This window comes from Dermacentor albipictus, chromosome 1, assembly GCF_038994185.2.
Source record: "Dermacentor albipictus isolate Rhodes 1998 colony chromosome 1, USDA_Dalb.pri_finalv2, whole genome shotgun sequence".
NCBI classification, from domain to species: Eukaryota; Metazoa; Arthropoda; class Arachnida; order Ixodida; family Ixodidae; genus Dermacentor; species Dermacentor albipictus.
The window spans coordinates 345120362-345143352 of NC_091821.1; the positions used below are offsets into that span (position 1 = coordinate 345120362).

A 22991-nucleotide genomic window follows, 5' to 3' on the forward strand; every position below is an offset into this window, starting at 1 on the left:
TATCTTTCCCGTCACGCCAACACTCAAGTAGTGCCGAAAGCAATGACTTGCGGGCGACGTGAGCGGTAACCGAACTATGTTTACTGTATGTGAATGTGGTCGTACAGTCACTCGACACATTCCTGTAGCACGAATTTTTCATTATATAGCGTTTTCTTAATTCTTTTTTCTTAATTTCAGTGCTACCAATCTAGCATTCCGCTAGAGTCATACGGATGACATTCTTTTATTTATTTCTGTGCTACCAATCTAACGTACCGCTACAACCATACGGATTGCAATTTTCCCTTAATGTGATCTTCCACCGGTTGCCGTTTGCACTGATAAGCGCTGCTAAAGGGTTTACTAATAGTTCCGGTTCTCAATTTCGGTCGTTATAGAAGCCAATATTGAGTCTACGGACTCTCTATAGGCGTCGAGTCACTGATATGCCGTCTTATAAACTCCTCCTTGTGACCATATAATGTTTACAGGCATTCAATGGACAAGCATTTTTAACATGAATTATTTTTTTTAGTAGAATTGAATTGTAATCCATAGACATTCAACTCGGATGTTTGTAGAAAGTGTGTACGGACATTAGTCGACAAAAATTGTAAGGCCGTAAGTTCGCAGGATTTCTGTAGGCGTTTTATAGACTTCACAGGAAGACGTCTACAAGCTTTCTATACAGCGCCTAAATATATGTGCTTTATGTGTGCGTGTGATTAGAGGGTATATAATCCGCCTGTCACTCGGCAGTGCACACGACAGTGACATGAACAAATAGTGGCTCCACACGCTTGTTTTGTGTTCGCAGGAGGGACGTACTACATGATATCTCGAAGCTTGGGGCCCGAGTTCGGCGGCTCTATCGGCCTCATCTTCTCGCTAGCCAACGCGGTAGCCATAGCCCTCTACGTGGTCGGCTTCTCCGAGACCGTCCGAGACTTGTGCAAGGTGAGTGAAAGAGCTCGCCGCCTTCATTCGTTCTAGAAGTGATGTTCTTGCCAGCTTTATATCATAGCCGGTTAAGTAATTTCGGTTCTGCTTTCGACCTTCGTTTACGTAATCGTTAAAGCGTTTGCACGTCTCCTTGCGTCAACAAGCCATCTAACGGGTCAAATTTTAGATGCGCAATAAGTTTGTCGGGGTGGTCTTCCTGATAACGTTATTGCTTATTCGCCTTCTGGTCACGATTAGGGAATGGATAAGTACGCTTTTGTGATTTTCTTTAGTTGCTCTCGGAGTTCTTCGTATAGGGGAAATGATTGATGAGGGCTGGTTTCTAACATTTGGTTTAATTATTTACGGGCTGTGTGCAGACGAGTGTTAATTTTTTTGTTCTGCGTAAGCGATGACGTGCCAACGTTTAACCGACTCATTCAATGGGACGTGGTATACCCGTTGCAGTTTCGCACGCCTGTGCTCCTAGTCGTGAAATCAACAGAACGTCAATGTATGCCGTAGTGGGGCGTAATACGTAATGGGGTGACTGGAACTTACTGCTGTGCTGGTTCTGAGGAGACGTCAACGTGACGCATATACGCTAACCGTCCTCCCCGTGCGCAATGAGGGGACGACAGCTCTTTACGTGCATACACGACACTGTGGATGTTGCAGGGAAATTCAAAGTCGATCGTTGCACATATGTTACATCTATTTGCTGATTTGGGCTGTGGTGCTCCTTTCGGTGCCGCACTTACACGATGCTCATTGTCAGCCGCGGTTTCTCGGTTGTTTTGTCGAGTTGCTGGCTAAAGACGTGGTCGTGGATTCGACGCCCGGTAGCGGGGAGGGACTCCATTTCAATGTGCGTGGAATGCACAAGCATTTGTTGGTGCATTCAGATTCACAGGTGCTCAAACTTAATTCGGAGCGTACCCTTGACGGCGTCTCTCCTAGCGGTTATGTTGCTTGTGATCTTAACCCCGCCAGCCAATATCGATTCTCATTCCTTCACTATCGCACGTTCTGCACTCTACCGCGCACGCTACGCAGTTTACTGTTTATAATGCCACACTCTATATTGCGGCAAATCAGAAGACAACTTACGTTCACGAGTGATGATGTGCCGGCGTGATTTGAGAGCTAATGTAACTGGTTGTCTTTAACTGACAGCTTCCTATCGTTCATCTGGCACCACTTACTGTTTCTGGAATGTTAGACAAGGAAGAATAAGAAGCCAGTCATTCATACTGTACGGCAACCAAGAAGCTCGATTGAAAACGATGCATTTAGGCATCACATTGAATACGCGACGACACCACTGCGCACTTTGAGCCATGACGTAAAGCGGGAAGTCTTCAGTGGGCACTGGTCCTCCTCTCGCGACGTGACAGCCCAAGACATCCAGGCCTTTATGTTATCGGGGAGCGGTTGGTTTAAGCCTATATCCTAGAAAAAAAAAATTCACCTCGTTCGCATATGCAGACTTGCTGTTCTGGCCTTGCGTAAGGTTCCCTTTTTGACAAAAGTCTCCTCAAGAGAGCTTTAGGAGGTGGGCCAAATAGCATGAAAGGCTCCATCACCATAATTAATATGCGCTGCTGTGTATCGCACGTGTTGTTCGTTACATGCCAAAGACATGGAGAGACAGAACCTGCGGTCCTGCTTGGGGCAGTTTCGTCACGTAACCAAGAATCGCTGAGTAGTTTTTTTCTTTCCTCGTCACTCTGAGTTAGCTTTACGTTGTTCACGCTGCGCTGGGGTTTTTGCTAACGTGAGGGATCTATCGGATATAGTATTCAACGCCTGTCGGATATAGTATTGAAATGAACATTGCGTAGAATTATACGATGGCGCCTTTCGAAGCATGATGGTTTTTTTAAACAGTAGGAGGCCTGTTTTGGAGATATGTTATTAATTCGGCCTAAAAAGCGGCTTCAATTGATTTCCTGGAAAGATTGGATTTTTTTTTTACAAATTTATGTGTCACCGCGGCAGTTAAATTCGCGTTTGCCTTTCAGCACTCTGAACCACTCCGTTGCGCCATACTTCACAGCCTACCTCAGGGTTGGGGTTGCCGCGCGCGTGTCGTAACCTGAGTGGATGCGCTGACGTTGTTCTGAAACAGTCAAAATTATTGCTCGTCCCTTCACCCACCGCAGCAACAAGGCACCTTCATCGTGGACGGCGGACTCAACGACGTTCGAATAGTGAGCGGCGTCACCGTCATCTGCCTGCTGGGAATAGCCATCATCGGCACCGAGTGGGAGTCCAAGGTGAGCATGCATAATGAGAGCGAAAGTATATTTAGCGCCAGCAGAAACAAGGACGGATGGGAGATGACACCACAATTGCACCACAATTGCACCACTAGCACTACAATCGCACCACAAGCGTACCACATGCGCATTGCACCATTGCGTATTGCACCACAAGCACATTGTGGTGTCGTCTCCCTTCCGTCCTTGTTTGCTGCCGCTAAATATGCTTTCAGTTTACCAACACGCCCAAGAAATGGCAATATTGAGAGCGCCAAGGTGCGGGCTTTCGTCGTTCTCACAATGTAGCTACATCCTATTTTGCGTGCACTGAGTTTTGAACGTCTCACGGACCGCCTGTTAACTCATCCTGGGCCGCCTATACCGGCCTCGCCGCGCAGAAGTTCTGCCCTGTAGCCATTATTAATTCCCTTGGCATGTCGTCGGCAACCGCGAGATAACAGCGATAATGACAGTGAAGCAACAAAAACAACAGCAGCAGCAAAAGGCAAACACAGCACGACAGAAAGATAAGGAAAGGGTTAATGGACGGATTCCACGTCAAGAAAGAGGGGGAGGATTGCCGTCAGCGAGCCTTCTGTTTCTTTCTGCACGAAATAAATCCGATTCCTCGAGCGAGATGCCAAATTGGTGAGCCTTTCTTTATCACTTTTTAATTCTTTCAATAACACATCTGCTCATGATCGAGCGTACCATGTATATCTATTTGGTGACGATCTTGTGGAATAAACAGTTGGCAGTAGCGCTTGTTCAGTGTTCATCCCCTTTTTATTTCATGCTGTGTATTTTCTTTTTTTTTGCGCTCATATTTATGTCACGTAGCACCAAATAGGCTTAAGCAAGCCCTTCTACTTCTTCGACACATTCGACGCTAAGCTTACACATTCTTCATTATTTGCCCCATGCATTGGCTGCAGACCTGTGTGCAAAGTTACAAAGCACGTTCCCGGCGCATTTGAAACGAAATATTTTTCTTGACCTTCGCTGGGGGCACGTCGTGAAATTTGGGAAAGTATCACCTCTGTCTAAAATTAACGCATGATTTCCGTTGCCGTGCGACGTAGCGTTTTACATTTTTTTTTTTCGAAATCTCTTCCGCGGGTTTCTGCCGGCGACATGAACGCATATCCACCGATTGAGAACGACGGTCACTATCACTCTGTGCCGCAGAAGTTAACCCACAAACGTTTGCGAAGTGAAATTTCGTGATTTCGTGAACTCGGATCTCCGGGTGGTAACTTTACATGTCTAAACCGAAGGCTCTTTGCAAACCCCCTCCCGGGTTTTTACGACAGTGGCTGCTGGATGCTGCATATGTCATGCCGGATATCTTTGCCGAAAAGAATAAATAAAAATGAATTACGTGCCCCATGATGGGATCGAACCTAGGCCACAGCGCAGCATCCCGATGCTCCAACCGGTAGGCCACCCTCACGCTTATACATCCATCTGCCAACGATAACTGTATAGCTCTTCGGGATGATCGCCCCCTATGTGTCACCTTGCTTAGCAGTGGTGCACAAGGGCTCATGCGTGCGCGCACCCGAGCAGATGCGAAGGGGCTGAGTTTGGACAGCTTGTAACGTGGATCGTGTTTGGGCGAGGGCCTTCGGGATGACCTTGCACCGACATTTCGACAACACAGAAGCTAACACATGCTTGAGCACTCCTTTGTGCATTCTAACGAAGCTTCGCTGTATTTAGATTCCAACAGAGTGCGCTGAAACTGCCGCATTTTTGTTTTTTTTTCACTTCGATGTTCTGATGGAAGAGCATGTTTCTTTATTTACGACAACGTTCGTGGAATGTCTGCCGAATGGAGGCAATCGGTCGGTGTGCTGACCGCGTCGCGTGTCCCGTGCGCGCTGTGTGGTTGATCGCAGGCCCAGATGGTGCTTCTGGTCATCCTCCTGGTAGCCATGGCGGACTTCCTTGTCGGAGCCGCCATTCCCCCAAGCTTGGCTGAGCAGTCCAAGGGCTACTTCGGATGGTCCAGTAAGTATACGCTCACGCTCAGCGCTTCGATGAACAGGTGGCCCGTGAAGCAATCTCGACTCATTTGTCGATGAGAGAAAAAAAAAAAGAAGGAAATCCTCCTTAGAAGCATGGTAACGTTGTAAATGTAATACGTATACGTCGGGCTAAAGTTTCTTCACTACCTACAAGTATGTCTTTGCCACTTGACCGTGGCGAGATGATCTTCGAAAATGTAAATGCGGCATCGCATCTTGTCTTTAGAACTTGGAAGTCGTCTTCTGGCAAACATACCGTTAGCACTTGGCAGGAGTGTTCGATTCGCCCTCTCACAGGAACAACCCGCGAATCATGCCTGAGCTGCGGTGGCTCAGTGCCTGTATGGCGTTCAGCTGCTGACCGGAGGTCGCAGGTTTGACTCCCATGCTATCGAAGCCACATTTAAATGGAGACAGAATGCAAACAACAACAACAACAACGCCAGTGTGCCGTGCTTTGTGTGCACTCGTTGAAAAACACCAGGTGGTAAAAATTTATCGAGAACCTTTCAGTATACTGCGGATATCCACTGTGTCAGTAGTGGGACGTTAAACTCCACATTTGTTATTTTGTTTTAAGAGGTGCTTAGTCGTGTCAGCTGTACACAGATAACGTGGCAGTCTGATGTTTGATATGATGTCCAAAAGAGTGTTTTCGGACGGAAAGGTACGTTTATTCGTACGGCCAGATGCTTTTCAATATATGGCAGTGTGGCGTTAAAAAAAAAAAAAAACACTATTTTAACTTAGTGTCCCACCATTGGTAAACGTCGTCTGTTATTTCTGCTTATCGATTTCCCGAACGACAATGGGGTTAGCTGCTGTTAAGGGACTGAGCCCTTGAGCCGTAACACTTGTGCGGCAATTCTATTAATTTCGCGCTTGCTCATTGGACTTACGGGTACCGGCCTGTACGTTAACTATAACCATGGAATCGATTAGTCCGTATAAACTGAAGTTATAAATGGAGAAGATTTCGATCAAGAGGACTTTTACATTATACTTTCATCGTCGCTTTTCCTTTCGTGCTTGCAGGTTTAATCAAGCGCACATCTTCAACGAGAATTCACGAAGTGAAGACGGTCACAGTTACATGCGCTACTCACAATTAGTTTATTGAAAGCAGACAGCATACGAACAAATAAGGAAGGTGCGGCAGAATACACCTCGCGTAAGCGGAAAGAGGTATCTTCAGTTATCTTCCGATATAGTGATGCAGCCTGTCACAATGTTCTCCTAAACAGCTTTGGCGCGGGTAAACAATAATTACTTAAGTCGGAAGTAAAGGGCAATTGCAAGCGTCCCGTGTCTTTGCATAGCATTTAATTGAAACGACTCGAGAAAGCTTCGCTTAAACACCTATTCAAGACGTGCATTAAATCTGCGTGATTTTTTTCTTTCATGCTTTCACGAAAGGCGTGTCATTGATGCAAACGTTCTCGTTCCTTTTTTGATATGCAGCGGCCCTAGCGCTGGAGAACGTCGGTCCAAGCTTCCAGGAAGGCGAGAACTTCTTCACCGTGTTCTCCGTCTACTTCCCAGCTGCCACGGGCATCCTCGCCGGCGCCAACATCTCCGGAGACCTGGCTGTAAGTTGTGCCCTTGGCCTGATGCCGTCAGCTTTCGCGAAAGTCTCTCGGTTGAAAATCGTGACGCTTGAGCGTGTAAGAGCCGCGCCTCAACTCGGTTGCCTGGAGGGGAGCGGCGCGTCCCACTCCGTGTGCTGCAGCCATCACTGGGCTGCAGCAGCGCTTGTCAGCGATCGCTGGGGTGAGATGCTGCTTAAAAAAAAAGACACCATCCGATATGATAATAATGGTAATTAAAAAGAAAGTAATACAGCACACATGAACGGAACAATGAGGCATCCAGCGCTTTGAAGTGTCCATCAGTTCGACATCGCCCTGCCATCTGCAATGCTTTTAGCTCGCTCATAGAATGAGTGTCAGGCGGTGGTCCCGGGTTCGAATCCTGGATCCAATCGAAATTTTCTTCATTTGTGAAGTCTTTTTTGAAGAGGCCCGGCTGTCTTTTACAGTGGAGCTGTTAGCTAGAACCTCGCTGGGTTTCTCTTGACGTCCGCAGCTTCGCCGAACTAGGGGAGAGAGAGCGAAAGCAGAGTATAAAAATAGCATCGCGGCAGCATAGCGACGCGGCGAGGGTGGGTGGAGCCTAGCGGGAAAGAAGGAGCGGCGCGGTGGGGACACAGATGGTGTGATGTCATTGCTCTCCGATTAAAAACCCGCGCGCTGGCTTCGGCGCTCCTCTTTCTCGCAGGGAAAAAAATTGCATGGCTCTGCTATCGCAAACACCAGAGACCAGTGGAGCTGAGCGAAGCCCAGCAAAAGTTGGGCTAAGTTTGTGGTTTGGCACTACGTTACTGGCCTTCCCCCAGCTCCGCTGGTCTCTGGTGTTTGCGATAGCAGAGCCACGCATGACTTTTGTTTTAGCAAGCGATTGCTGGTTTGTCATTTTTTTTAGACCGAGACTTTCTGAGCGTCATTCTCGGTATTTTGTGTCCGTTTTTTTTCTTCTAACCTCTTATTGATTGCGTAGGTTCACGCTGCCCTCATATAGTCTTGTGTCGGCTTATATAGTGCTTAATTTGGACCACTCATGCTGTCTGCTTAACTACAAATGAACATCTTACGCCATCTTATCAGACCCGGTTGTCTGCGGGGTTTGACTAAAGGTTTGGCGCTACGCATGTTGTTAGTCGCTCACATTATTTACGACGCATGCGTATTGTAGAAAGCGATTTAAACTGGCGGAAATCGTCAGTACCGGGTCCATCGGCAGTAGCACGGGCAGTCGCGTTTCGCAGGTAACTGGGAAAATGTATTCCGAACTACGAACCAATCAGAAAGAGGCTATTAACGTCATCAGACGCATATAAAAGAGACTGCAGAAGAGCCTTTGTCTCAGTTGTAAATGGCGCTCCCTTGGAAGATACAGACTGCCGAGGAAACAGAAGTAAAGAAACCACCCGAAACCATGGACGCGTCGTGATCTGTAACCAAACAGACCTGTACATTGTGCGTACGATCTGTGGCGTTTAAGTGCACCGCCCAGGAAAAAAAAAGAAAAAAAAGGCGCGCGCGCGACAGAGAGAGAACGAGCTTCGGTTACAGGGACAGACATCGCAGGGATATGTATTTTGCCTAATTCTTTCTTTTTCTTTAAGCCCTCTGCAGCTTGCACCCATTCTTGGGCAACTTCTCTACAACTGTTTGCGAACCGAACTTCCACAGTCACCCCGATTCAGTTTTCGGGGTTCCCCCGCTTCGTCGCCGGAGGTTTGCTCGGAAGCTGACCCTCGCGTAAACGCGTGTGCGCGCAGGACCCCCAGACGTCCATTCCCAAGGGCACGTACCTGGCCATCATCGTGACGACCATCTCGTACGTGTTCTTCGCCATCGTGGCCGGCTGCATCACGGTGCGCGAGGCCAACGGGCTGGCGCTGGTGAACGACACCACCTTGGCGGACGTGCGAAACTGCACCCTGACCGGAGGATGCGAGTACGGCCTGCTCAACGACAGCCAGGTGCGCCATTCGTTCGTTCGTGCTTTAAAAGGGTCCGCAAGTTCGTTAAACGGCACTCTTTGCTTTGGCGCAAACTATACTGATTTGTTTGATAGAGTTGTTAAGCAAAATTGATAAAGAATTTCACATTGATTGATTGTTTGTTTGACTATTTGGTTGATTGGAGCAAGGTTGTCGCGGCCTCATCAAGTTGCTTTCTTTGCTTTTCATGCAAACTGAAAGGATTTGACTTCAAATAATATGCAGAGGCAGCTAAACAAAATCTATTTCTCACAGATACGTATCTTAGCGAGGCACCCTTAAGGCGTACGGTGACACTTATAAGCAAGAATTAAGTTACCCCCAAAAATTTCTTTTCTCTATAACTCTTCTATAGTTGATTTCGGGCGCAAGTTTTAGGCTTTGTCTCAAGATGGCGACATAAGTTCAATGTGAATTGCACATGACGTCTGAAGCATACCTGCACTTTCCAAGCCGTGCCTCAAGCCGGCTGCTTAGCACGTTCGAGTGGAAGGAGCAAAATGGCAGTTGGCGATACTTGAGAGCCAGTGCGTCGACTACCTTTTGTGCTGCCAAGGAACTGCCCACGTTTTATGCGAACGCTGAAGCGCCGCTCATCGTTGCGGAGGCTAACGTTCCGATGCGTGTATCAGCAGAGTGTGAGTTTGGTGTGGTTCGCTGGCCGCAGGTGATGGAGCTGATATCCGCCTTTGGTCCCCTGGTGTACGCCGGCATATTCGCTGCCACCCTCTCCTCGGCCTTGGCCAGCTTGGTCAGCGCCCCCAAGGTCTTCCAGGTAAGCGTCCCGCGCGAGGCTCGGGTCCGGCGTGTGAGCAAGCCGCGCATGCGCAAAGGTGTAAACCGTGGCCAGGACAGTAAGCTCCGTGTAGGTTTGGGTCCGCTAGCGGAACATGATTGCAACTGACAGCTCACGGACCATATTTAGGAACAAGGTAGAAAGCTGGGTGAGTTGGAATTGAATACAGTCTTTGAATCAGCGCAGAAGAAGACGAACACAGGATAGGAGAAGGACACAGGAAGAGTGTTGTCTAACAACTGAAGTTTATTAGGAAGGGCGCACGTAAAGGAAGGCACCGTCTGCTTGCGCGAGCCGTTACTTCACGTGGAGAAAGATCACCAAGCATTTGCATCTCACAATATATAACAGAGAGATAGACGGTTTCGATGCCCAATCATGCATCTTTTGTATGCGGAAGACTTTTATACAAGTTCACGAGCTTTTTTCTGTCTTCGTGCTTGGCGATGATCTTGGCTTAATCGAAGAACGCCTTACAACGCCCCAATTTTGTTTCGCTTCTGTTATCGTTTTTTTCTTCATTTTTGTCCAATTGCGCGTGACTGCTGGATCGTCCGACGATGTCACAATGCATCTTTGACGCACAGCCAAGCCGAGAAAGCGATCGAAACTCTTGTCGCAGTCGTCTCCGCAGCCGGCGTCGCTGCTCTTATTTCACAATGCCCGTTTGGCGGCGCACCGCGCGACGCAGGCGCTGTGCAAGGACCGCATCTTCCCGCACATCGAGGTGTTCGCCAAGGGCTACGGCAAGAGCAACGAGCCGCGGCGCGGGTACCTGCTGGCCTGCGCCATCGCGCTGGGATGCGTCGCCATCGGTAAGTCGTGCGCGCGCTTTTCACCTGCTCGCACTCGTTATCCTTGACGGAAACGTGGCGCAATGACGTTACCAGCGCCTTTGGCGTTGAGCAGCCAACGCGCCCGGCAGCGCTGTTGCGCGAGTGTGTGCGTCGGCGCCTTTGTATCGGCGGTGAAAGCGCGACCACGAAAACGTGCGAAAGAGCCAAAGAGAACTTTTCGGTTTGAAAATAGAGCGGTAGAGAATGCCAACTCGGGGGAGCTAGACGTTGATTATAACGGAGATTCGGTTTCCTTTCCGTCTTCTTCTTTTTCTTTCTTCTTTTTTTTTTTCACGGCGAAGCTGTCTATGACTACACTCCGGAAAAATCGTGGCGGCGAACAGAAAACGCCTTGCGGCAAAGCCAACTTTCTCGCGAGTGCACTGTGTCTCTCAATCTCATGTCCGTATCTCGGAAAAAAAAATCGTAGTGAAATTAGCCGCGAAGACGACTCCATCATTACGCCGAGTTCCATTTACTTGTCGTAACTATAGTTAGTTCGCAGTGAAGTTGTAAATGTTACAGAATTTCCGTCTGTTGTCAATACATGGGCATCTACGGAGGGAGTATGGTTACAAAAAAAAGCCTGTAACACTTGTTTCATCGAAACTATCCCAAAACAAATTATATGACAACTGGCCGCTAAGGCTACTCTAACATTACTCCGAGTTTCATTTACTTGTCTTAGTTAGTTCACAGTGAAGTTGTAAACGTTACGGGATTCCCGTCTGCTGTCAATACATTGGCTTTTACGGGAGGGAAACGGAGAGCCCCGTGTTTGTCCGCTAGAACTCAAGGCCTTCCAAGTTTCATTCAGCTAATTAACGAGGAAGTATGCTCAATCGCGTTACCAACAAACGTGTTTTGTTTCGAGCACTCCTCTGGATTGCGCCCCGGTCAACGCATATCGTCGCTTGCGTCGAGGCTCGGTTTAACGGCCACCTGCGTCTAAACGGCGCTCCGACGCAGCCTCGTCGACAACATCTGCGTCTTTAGAGCGTCGTCGTAGAGGCCCTTCCGCAGTAGCTCTGTGTATGTATGACGTAGTGCGTGACGTAGTGCGCGCTTGATATTTCTTTGTACTTCGCGTAAATGACATATACGTGATTATTTGTACAATTACATAGCCCCCCCCCCCTCCCCACCACCACCACCACAAAAAAAAAGGCTATACCAACATAATTTATACCACCGTAACAGCTTCGCTGGTCAACCACAGGGTCAATCACAGGGGGAAATGGCGCTTTTTTTTTTCGAGTTTCCCACCTGCCGACTTTCCTCTCGGATTACAGCCCATGGATATCGAATGTATTATACGCATGCGTGCAGCGCGGCCCTCCCACGGTTTGCACATTATCATAAGCCGTGGGAGCGCTTCCCGACGGGAGAGGCGCGCAGTTCACGTGTCGCCGTTCTCACGCGACCGCCTTTGCAACCAAAGCCGCGCCGCCCGAGAAACCGCGTGGGCTCCGCGTCTATTCGGCTGTTCTCAACAGTTCCACTCAGACCGATATGCATTTGTGGGCAACCGTGCGATCTGCTTCACGTTTCTAACACGAGGATCTTCGAAATGAGGCTGTTTTATTAGCTTTGAGTTCTTTATCCTCGTTCGTCGTTCGCTTGGTGTCGTGGTCGAAGAAAACGTTTGCCTTCGTCCGGTACCTTTGATTGATGTTCCTCCGAACTGCTTTGTTTCTCATCTTTGCGTGGTCTGTTCCTCGTGGGCCCGGAGTCGCGGTTATACGATCTCGGGCGCGGCTGACGCATTCTGACGGGCGTGCAATGAACAAACGCTCGCGTACCGGTGCATAGGGTGCACGTTAAAGAACCCAGGTGGCCAAAATCAATCCGAGGCTCTTCTATTAAGACGCGCCTTGTAATCAGATCGCGATTTTGGCTCGTAAAACAACAGAGTTTAACTTTTTTTGTTAGGGGTCATTTTACTTACAGCAAAAAAAGCTGGACGTGAACAGAAGCAGAGACGCATAGAGGAGGAGAGCTTGTCCCGTGTGCCTTTCTGCTTCTGTTTGCGTTTGTTTTGTGCTGTAAACAATTTGAAAATTGTCAGTGCATGTAACCTCCTGGTTACTCACGCAGGTCATTGTCATTCGCGCAGAAGGAAAACACGATTTTGCCCAGCGAGAACAACAGGCAAGACTAAGAAGCAGACGTGACCACGTTTACTACTTCTTGATTGCTTATACGCTTGTTCAAGTGCTGAACTTCTTGTACTAGATCAGGCGAAATGCGAAAACACCCGTGTACTTAGATTTAGGTGCACGTTAAAGAACCTCAGGTGGTCGAAATTTCCGGAGTCCCCAACTACGGCGTGCCTCATAATCAGAAAGTGGTTTTGGCACGTAAGACCCCATAATTTAATTTTTTGTACTAGATCAGCCGCCAAACCTTTTTGTATAATTTTGTTTTAGCTGTGGCAATTTCCGTCAAATAGCTGCCTCTGCGTTTGCGAGGCGCCTGCGGGAAATTCATTTCTCGAACAAAGAGGTTGCGATGCCAGTGTCTGCAGCGGTTTGCAGTCTTCCATGACCAACCTTGTGGCGACCATTGCACGTGTATTTCGGAACACAATCGACACTTTCTCGGATTCCGAAATGTTGGAGAAATTCCGCCGTGTTTTGCGTTTTGGGCCGATTCGACAAGATGGCAAAATTTGACAGCACGGCGAAATTCGGTTTCCTCGGACGGTGACAATAGTATCCTCGGACGGTGACAAACGCGGTTGCGGCGTTACCCATCCGTTCTCTCTGACCCTGCTCTACAGTTGTGCCTCTTCTCTTGTGCGTGACGCAGGCGAGCTGAACGCCATCGCGCCCATCATCTCCAACTTCTTCATGGCTGCCTACGCGCTCATCAACTTCTCCTGCTTCCACGCCTCGTACGCCAAGTCTCCGGGTGAGTCATCGTAAACGGCGAGATTCTTTCTCGCACATTTCACTCTCCTTGCAGTAATTGTTAATAATGTGTTTACTAATGTGTTTACAGGGCTTATGTGTCCACCTAACTATTAGCGCGATATAGGAATTCGTTGTTAAAGAATGCGCAGCAGGGCCCCGACAACCGTCTCATTACGCATTTGACAATCTTACAAGTTTACTGTTCATGGTAATCGGCAGCTGAGACCACTGGGTTGCGGATTTGATTGCCGTCCGCGTCGGCTGCATATCCGACTGCGACAAAATGCACAGTGGCTCGTGTATTTAGTTTTATGACGCGCGTTGAAAAACAATATAGGTGGTCGAATTTCACACAACTTACAAGTGTTCAGAATTGATCTCTGGACACTTCCATCACGGCGTCTCCGTTAAACCCTTTGAATGATTGATCATTGCGCTGAGCGTAAAATGTTGTCGTTCTCCAGCTCAGCACAATGATCAAAAGGCAACGCCAATTAGCCCAACAGTCGGCAGTCCTTAACCAGTGAACTATTTGTCAATGGTACGACAAGTGTTGTGTCGTACGGTGCACTTGTCTAGTATTTTTTCGCGCATCATATTATTCGAAGAGAAATAGAAATAACGAAGAAACAAATGAATGGCGTAGCGCTTGTACTTATCTGTCGTAATATTCTCTTGTGTTTCCTTGGGTAATTTCTTTTCCTCTATAACCTACGGTCCTGTCAACAGCAGAGGAAGTTTTTGATCGGCAGTGCCTGAAAATGCGCTGCCCCTAGGTTAAACTGAACTAAGCATCTACATTTCTCCTTTTTTTTTTTGCGCTAGAAAGTAGAATTTGCATACCGAAGCAATTTTGGACGTTAATTATACAGGTCTAGAGTTGGGGCTCTAACGAGTTCGCGCATATTCAAGCAAGAAAAAAAAAAAAAGGAGCTTCATGAGGCAGGTGATTATATTTCTGACGGGCCGCCATCTTACTTGATTTTGTTTTATTCGCCGCCCGGAATTTCCGAAAAATACGTACAAGAAAGATGCTGGCGCGCTTCGCACAAATTTTCCTAGCGCTCCTGCCTTAACGACCTCGCCGCCATGTCAGGCCGGCTTTTTATCCAGCAGCGCATCCAATCGTGCGTGTAATACAAAAAGATAAAATGACCTAGTTATCTTTAACGTTCTCAACGCCTATACGTGAGGGGCATAGTTAGGCAAAGCTTGCCTGAAACGCAGTAAAAAGAAAAAAAATTGCCGAAGCTTGCAAAGTTACTTTGTTTTCTGTTAATGTTTCCTTAGGAAATGTCGCTTTGGCGCCTAATTTAATTACCACGTTCGCGTACTGGTCCTAGGCGCGAACATTTGCGTGATAGATGCCAGCAAACGGATTAACTTTTATCGCGGTATTAACTTGGAACCTAATGGCGAGCCTTTGAACAGTCTCGCAAATTTACTCTGGCACGTTCTTATCATTGCACCATAAAAATATCGACCATTATCCGGTCAGGCCGCTCGACTAATCTATACGAAATGAGAGTGCACACCTGCGCCTCAACACCCATCATCGCCAATCTAGCGCAGAATGAACTAGCCCAGACGAAAGTGCTATGGCTAACGTGTGTTTGTGACCGTATGTCGCGATATAAAGTTAATGCCGTCGGCTTGAGAACGGGCGTTTCGCACGATTATTGTGCTGCAAGAGCGCGCAATTAAATACATGCCAAAGTGTGTAGTCCTATAAGACCCGTAGCACGACGTCACCCTGTCCTCTCGAATGTGGGAGCAAACGTGAAAACGAGCGAGAACTGGGAGTTGTCATCAATTAATTGCGATGTCTGTCATGAAGTAATGTTTATATCCCGGTTTACTCTACCAGTTGGTCACGCATCTCTAATGGTTCCCGACCTATATCGGTCGGTGTGTTGTAAGCCGACTGCTGTAATCATCCATGTCGCGCCTGGTTTACTGTAAGAAGAACGCGCGTCCATCGCATAGCAGGTAGCACACTAGGCAACACCGGTAATTAATCTAGGTCGGCCGCGCTGACTTCCGCATAACTTATCCTGGCAATGACTCGATCTTTTAGCGCTTCGCGTTTACTATTAATATGCCCAATATATTCTTACCTATTAGCCTTAACTATTCGTTTGGCAGACAAACTTTCTTCGTCATGCGGTGGTTCTGGGTGCGATTCCCAAACTACCGCGTGTTTTTCTACAATACGAAGCTTTCTTTTTGAGGAAGCATCAAAGCTTTCCTTTGCAGTATTATGCAACAATCAGGTGAATTGAGGGTTTTTTCTTTCAAGGTGAAAAGCATAGCCAATGTGATCCTTGATTTCTTCTCTCTCGTCATGAAGCGTACCGACATTGGTGTTCCACGAATGATTTATGAATAAACTACTGCGGTCGCTGACCGAGGTACGCATTCCCGGACGATCACTTTTGGCGGTACTATCGCTTTCGAGTGGCGTAATGCTCAACCAGCCAGTAAGCGCACACTGAAAGTGATGTCACCGAAAGTGGCCATCCGAGAATACGTCCCCAACTCGAAAGTGCTGGCTGAAGAAAGGAAAGGCGCTGAACAATCCTTACTGGCTGCTTACAGTCAGACTATTGATTTCTTCATTATGAGACCCGACCAGACAAACTTTCGTCGAACTATCGAGTTTAATTTTTTTGTGAGCGTGATGGACACCTGCCGTACATGGACGCCTTCTAATCGACCGCAGGTTTCCGTCCGGCCTTCAAGTACTACAACATGTGGCTCAGCCTGATCGGCGCCATGCTGTGCGTGTTCGTGATGTTCATCATGAACTGGCAGACGGCACTCATCACCTTTGCCGTCGTGCTCGGCCTCTACATCTACATCAGCTACAGGAAGCCCGGTGAGTTTTAACGTCGCGCACGAAGAAACCAATGAACTAGGAACAGCGCTACGGACGGGACACGGAAGCAGAGCGGAGAGCAGACGATCGCAGAATCTGCTAGTATCGTCTGCGCGCCTCTGATCTACTGCCCCGTTATAGCGCCGGTGTCATCTACGCCTCCGTGCGCGCTTGTTTTATCTGTACCGCTAGTTTAACGTTACGTCACGCACCAACAAGCTGGGCTCTACGTTATGCTAAAGAAGGTGAATATGACTTCTCTTTTTTGTGCGAATACCCAAAGTTGAAAGTTGCCTAGAAGCTGCCGAACGTGACGTGATGCTGCCGCCGAGATTTTTGCTGTAGGCGAAATTCGTAGCGGGACGGGAGCCAGGGAGCTTGCAGAGCGTGATCATGTCAATTAGTCAGAATATCAATCACTGGAGTATTGTCGGAAAATATAGATGATATATTTGGTAAGGTTTTCAAAGTTCGCTGCCAATGAATTCCTTTGAAGACGTGTGTGTGCTGTGTATTTAGGGAAGATTACTTTTCCTAGAAGCTTGTGGTCTCCGTAACGTAATCATTCCTGTGAATCTTTTGGAATAGAGTAAATGCGAATGAGCCAGTCATGGTCACATGGAGAAAGGCTTATTTGCTTGTTACGTACGCAGCGCACTCAGTTTTGCGTTTCCGAGTCGCGTTTTGCTGTTTGTCTTCACTGCATTAACATAATTACAGCGGCGAAGCTAACTTTCAGGACTGCTGAAAAAATTGATGCAACAAAACCAACTTTCAAGGAGACCTTTATTGCCAAACCAAGTCTGCATAAAGTTGTTGACGCCTTGAAGCAACCTCGCTCTGCACGAGTAGGCAAACATACAGACACTACTCGAGGTGCGTTATAGCCCTCAGCGGCGCCATGCTCTTCCGAGTGTAACGACGCATACGCGGCCCACTTGCCGTGGGTTCGAGGAGGTCGCTTGATCTGCTGCGATTGCCGGCATCTCTCTCCTCCGTTGGTGCCAGCGTTGATGAAGGGCGATCGTGTGAGGGTGAGCCGAGAAGGCTGGTGTCTTTCCGCGCGCCGTGTTGATGATCACGTGATCTGCTGTATTTTGAGAAGGTGAAGGGAAGCGGCACCGCGCAACGTTCGCTTCGGGATAAGCACGCGCCGCCCTCCCCGCTCTGTCGGCATTGCTCATCACACTGGCTTTGTGACCGCGATTGCTCGCTATCGTTGACTGGACTCCGTTCATGCGTGTCTTTGAAAGCGTGACATCATGCTTGTTAGTTAGCAAGCGAATGTTTAATTTATGCTGCGGATAAAACGACGGGCCCTACTTCGTGTAATAGTTTTATATCTTGCTATCGCTGTTAATGCTTCGCCTCTCGGGCGAAAACGCAATTTTTGTTTCATTCAAATTATTTCGGGGGTCGCAGAACACGCACACAAGTTTCTGTAGCTTTACGTTTTCAGCATTTTGGTGGTGGTTCTTAAAACAGTTTGCTTGTCTTGTTGCCTTACTTCAAGATGTTGCTGTGCGCTAACAACAGTTAAGACGCTGCTCCGTTATCGCATTACTGAGTCCTATTTTGGGCTCCGCTCAAACGTAAGCGTTAAAATTTGCTTTCTGGAACGGAAATCTTTCTAAAGTTAGAGCATATGCCTTTGCCGAAAGAACCGATATCGTGATGATCTTTCGCTTCAGGGAAGGTTTGGAGAAACCTTGTTAAATATCCAGGCCGGCAGTTTTTTGGCGTGCGCAAACTGAATGTGACAAAAGTGTGAGTCATCTCTTTTTTTGTGTGTGTGATCGCAGACGTAAACTGGGGATCCTCGACGCAAGCACAGATATACAAGGACGCTCTAAACGCCGTCTACCGCCTGCAGACTGTTCAGGAGCACGTCAAGAACTACAGGTATGAACTCCGGCTTTGCACGATGCTGCTCCGGCTTTGCATCGTGCTGCTCGCTCTGTCGATCTACGGAACTTTATTGGCTCTTGTGACCTCCTCCTGCCTCGCCTAACCACGTAATAGCGCCATTAGCATATCCTCGGCGACAGTGTTTCACTGTACCACTTGTCGAAATTCGACCTTCGTGAGCTATTTGTAAGCTACTGAAGATATTAATATTGCCAGAGCTGCACATTTGCTCATGTGGTCTCAATTATCGCAGGCGTCGATCGGTTTACTTCTTCGCCCACAGGCGGCGCGATTACCCCCAGGTGGCTCCTCAGCGCGCCTCATTTTGAAACACTTGAGCTGTGCAAAATGAAAGGACCTCGGATGTTTGGTTCAAATATAAAAAAGTGAAACGTTAGAAGAAGAAAAAAAAAATTGATGCAAGAAGCATTTTCCGCAACGATGTTGCTTTTACAAACGGTCTCGTAGAAGCTAAGTTTCGTGTGGTGTCTTTCGCGGCTGCTGCAGGCCCCAGATCCTGGTTCTGACCGGCGACCCCAGCCACCGTCCGCCTCTGGTGGACTTCGCCTACAGCATCACCAAGAAGCTCTCGCTGCTTATCTGCGGCAACGTCACGCCCGTGAGTAACCCTGAGTGTGGGCCACATATTCGCCCACGGAACGGGGTTGCCTTCCAGGTGCCTGACGCCACACCGTTAACGCAGTGCAATTAAATACTAAAATGGTGTGGACCACACAGAATGTTCGCTGCATCGAGGACCCTATAAGCTGAGTCGCTGCAAACACAACTTGATGACACAGCGTTGCTTCAACGCTGAATGATTTAACCATTTTCGCCTATAAGTAACCAATGTAGCCTATAAGTGAAAGTTCGTTGCAGTTAGCCCGCTAAAAGTCGGCCGTGTGTCCAGCACCTTAGCTTGGCGAGTTCGCCCCGTTCTCTGCCTGTGGCGTCTGCAGCTGCTCCTTGTTTACCTCTTGCAGCACCGCCTGACGTTCCGGTCGCGCACTGCTCTCACCAACCGCGCCAACGCATGGCTCGAGCGCCGCAAGGTCAAGGCCTTCTACACGCTGGTGCGCGACGAGGACTTCACGCACGGCGTGCGATCCCTGCTGCAGGTGTGTCAGGACTGCTCTCTGGACGCGGGAACGGAGCGTGCGCGCCCTCACGTGTCGCGCGCAGTGATCGCTCCAACTGTCTCCAACATTCGCGACACCGCAGCGGCACCGAACCGAAAGATCGTAGACGCACTTCTTTGGCCCACCTCGCGGGCAAAAAAAAAAAAAAAATTTCGTCGTATCGCACCGATGAGATGAGGGAAGAGGAGCGTGCAAAGCTTGATATCGAAGGTTGAGAAGAGGCAGTGATGTCATTCCAAAGCCAACCAAATTTGTGGGAAAGGTGGCGAAAGGCGTGGCTACTAGTTGATTGTGCGCTTAAAATGGCGCCAGCAGAAGGGATGAGTTGTTATAGTTAAAATCGCCGCTAAGGTATCTTATACAGCTGCCGTGAGTGGTCCGACCGCTTGCATATCGCTTTCGTATAAGTATCTCTTAAATGTTTGCTACAGCTCTGATTCCTGTGTGACAGCTGCAAGTCTGCCGTATGGCGCAATATTGCTTTTATTGCAATATCCGTCATATAAACTGCCGATTGAAACGCGATGTAGTTCATGCTCGGAATCATCGCTGCCGTCCCGAGCAATCCTTAGCGGGTACCGATAGCCATGGCGCAGGAGTGTAAGGCTTCGTTCAAAGGAAGGAAAGTTTCGATTTAAAAGTGCAAAAAGTACAAATTCGTTTACTTTAACGTTCCAGCATCGCTACTCGCGCCACCACTGTTACTATCGCGTCATACGCAGGTTGCACCTCGGAAATGTTAATCGCTGGCTCTCTTTTCCGTTCAGTCTTCAGGACTGGGCAAGCTCCGTCCCAACGTCGTGCTCATCGGCTACAAGTCCAACTGGCAAACGTGCGACCGCCAAGAGGTGCTCAAGTACTTCACCGTCATCCAGTGAGTATAGAGCGCATTGCGCGTTTGATATTTTTTTTTTCCCTTCGGCAGCCGGGGCAGCGCGGTTCCCAGGTTTATTACGGTTCCCGCATGGCAAGAGCGTCAGTAACAGGAACTATAGCCCTGCAACAAGTAACCTGCGTGTTGCATTATTGTTGTGAGCATCGTAACACACCTACTTGCCTCGGCGTCTCGCAGCGACGTGCTGGACCTGTACATGTCCGTGTGCATCTTGCGGCTTCCCGAGGGCCACGACTACTCCGAGTACGCCGACCAGGACGCTACGGTCGCCGCCAACGGCAAGAAGCCCGACATGCTGACCGTTCCCGGAATTGAGCGCGAGAACTCGTCGGGGGCCTTCCCGCGAAACATCTCCAGCGCACAGCTCTCCATGGGTGAGACACGAATGACTGCAGCAAAATCTGTCTCGTTCACAGCCTTACGCTTGCGAGGGCAGTGGCAGCGAGACCACTCTGCGCTTACGCACCCTACGGCAGATTAGCGGACGTGCATACCTTGGTTGTGTTTCTGCATGGAGTAGCCTAGGGACTTGTGTCGGAGTTGCAATCGCATCGTCGAGATGCGATTGAATCTAGTTTAGTCTTGAGGCAATCGAGATAGCCCGAGAGGCACTTGCTTGAATGCGTTTGTTTTGTTCCTCGTCCTATCTCGTGACTATCTAGCGCTGCTTCACGTCGACCGAACAAACAATTTCCACAGAAGCAAGTACACGGATGCTGCATGTGGGCGGTGCGATTTCAGTCGACCAAACCAGGGCACTTGATGAGGGTAGCTGTTTGGGCTTGTTGGTATTGGCGTCTTCTACTTTGTTCTACTGGCATAACGACGCGAACACAGAAAGGCACATTAGAAAAACACGCAGCGCTATGCCCATGTCTGTGTATCTGTCCTTCTACTTGCGATATAACTATAGCTCCAGTTATGTATAGCCATAGGTTGGCAGCACCATGGACGCGCCCGACGACATTGCGTACTATGTCACGCACTGCTATACACGACGAAAATGAGACGCGCGTTCTCGCACAGCCGTGGTTCTCGCCGTTGCTGCGCTGCACCGCGAGTTGCAACCGTGCAACATCCGTTCAAGGCGACGACGCTTCAACTGGAGAGATAAGAAAAGAGCGTAGACACGAGAGAAGTACAAGGGGGGCACAAGGCAGTGTAATCGTGGCTTACTTTGGCAGTCGTCTTCGACGGTTTTTGGCGCCAAACTGTTTTCCTACTGTTCGGCTCCTCCCCGTGCACGAAACGGTAGTTCCTTGCTTTGCCGCGTTGCGCGTACGAGTCTCGACGAGGCGGCACGAACGTCGTCGCGCAGGCGGCAGCTCCCGGGGGCCGTCGCCGCCGGCGACTCCGCTGATGGGCCGCGCGGAGGGCATGCCGGGCAACGCCTTGGAGAAGGCGCCGCTGGCCGAGCCCGAGCCGGCCTCGGTGGTGGTCAACGTGATGCCCCAGCACCACCAGGGCGCCGAGGACACGAACAAGACGTCCGACGAGCCCAAGGAGCTGCCGCTGGCCGTCAACCAGTTCCTGCGCAAGCAGAGGAAAGGAACCATCGACGTCTGGTGGCTGTACGACGACGGAGGTGAGCACGAAAAGCTGTTCGTATACATCGAAACTGTTACGGTGGTCGTGACGACACATCTTCGTTAAAATGTGGATGGCACGTCGGTCTGCCAAGCAATGGGTTTGGGGAATCTGGAGGTGTCGACGGGGCCAGCTTTCGTGGAACGCTCCCCCCGCTTGATTGCGTACGTACACGATGCGGAGGATGCTCGATTCCGCAGCCAAGGCGTGAAGCCTTCTCGGGACGCTTCTATTTTCAGCGAGAGCACACGCCTTGCTTGTGAGCCTTGCTCAGCGGCGCCACAGAAGCAGCAGCACGTGAATGTGTACTCAAGCACAACAGTCTACAGATTAATAAAAACTTTATCGCTGTAAGTGGAGGAATAAAAATTTCGAACCTTGTGCGAGTGTGACTCGGTATTGTTAAGATGCGATGTATGAATTGGAGATTACTTCGCAAGATTGCAAATATATAATTAAGCGTGGTAATCAGAGTGGGTTCTTAAAGTCGGCAGATAGATGTTCGCGTCGGCAGCGTGTGTCGCCGAATGACGTAGACCAACAACGCACGCATGTCTTAAATGTTCCTTGACGCGCGTAGCCCGTAACCTAGGCTACCTGCAGTCGTATACGTTGGACAGGAACCCCTCCGCACGCGCAAATGCAGCGCGTCAAGCGTTTGAACGTAAATCTCGCCGTATGGTCGGCCGTACTTAGATGTCAGCGACGAAATTCATTATCAATATTTTTCTTACAGCGATGGCATCTTAGCCGTTAGACAATCCCTTTTCCAATGCGATGGAAATAACCGAAGTCTATTACAGAAGTTTCGCGAGGTAACGTTGGGCTTCCTTAACCGTAGCGCGTTTACACAATAGTCTTAGCATGTGGTCTTACCATCATATAAGTAAACTGCGGGTGCAGCACTTCACAGTGCATTGCTCACGGTAGCGATTTCGGTGGATGTGACCATTCCAGTAAATAATTTGATGCCGAAAACAAGTTATAGCGAATGCGCTCCCGTGGCCTGCTGACGTTGCCGTGAAGACAACACGAACTCTGTGACTCATTGATCCACTGTTCGTATGTTTCGACAAGTCAGTTTACATTAGCCGGAATTCGCGTATTTCATTCTGTAGGATTACGGCGCACCCTCGTCATCTCTACCGTCGCAATTTCATACATTTGCATTTGAAACCGTTAGCTTGTTTGTATTGCCAGTAGGAAAATTACAACAGGTGCTGGTGTACGGCCGAAGGTTATATGCCATGATCT

General features: G+C 48.9%; 1 protein-coding gene across 4 annotated transcripts in view; it reads left to right on the top strand.

The window, feature by feature from the left end:
* The window catches only part of LOC135913772 (solute carrier family 12 member 2-like), a 146232-nt gene that overhangs the window by 96626 nt on the left and 26615 nt on the right, over positions 1–22991 (top strand). For all 4 annotated transcript variants that reach the window (XM_065446530.1, XM_065446652.1, XM_065446459.1 and 1 more), the window contains 15 exons: positions 800–939; positions 3090–3203; positions 5090–5201; positions 6680–6807; positions 8559–8762; positions 9451–9558; positions 10271–10394; positions 13227–13328; positions 16053–16208; positions 18011–18110; positions 18624–18735; positions 19100–19234; positions 20023–20129; positions 20328–20524; positions 21469–21735. In XM_065446530.1, coding sequence (XP_065302602.1) covers positions 800–939; positions 3090–3203; positions 5090–5201; positions 6680–6807; positions 8559–8762; positions 9451–9558; positions 10271–10394; positions 13227–13328; positions 16053–16208; positions 18011–18110; positions 18624–18735; positions 19100–19234; positions 20023–20129; positions 20328–20524; positions 21469–21735 — 2106 coding nt within the window. The remainder of the gene's footprint in view (positions 1–799; positions 940–3089; positions 3204–5089; positions 5202–6679; positions 6808–8558; positions 8763–9450; positions 9559–10270; positions 10395–13226; positions 13329–16052; positions 16209–18010; positions 18111–18623; positions 18736–19099; positions 19235–20022; positions 20130–20327; positions 20525–21468; positions 21736–22991) is intronic.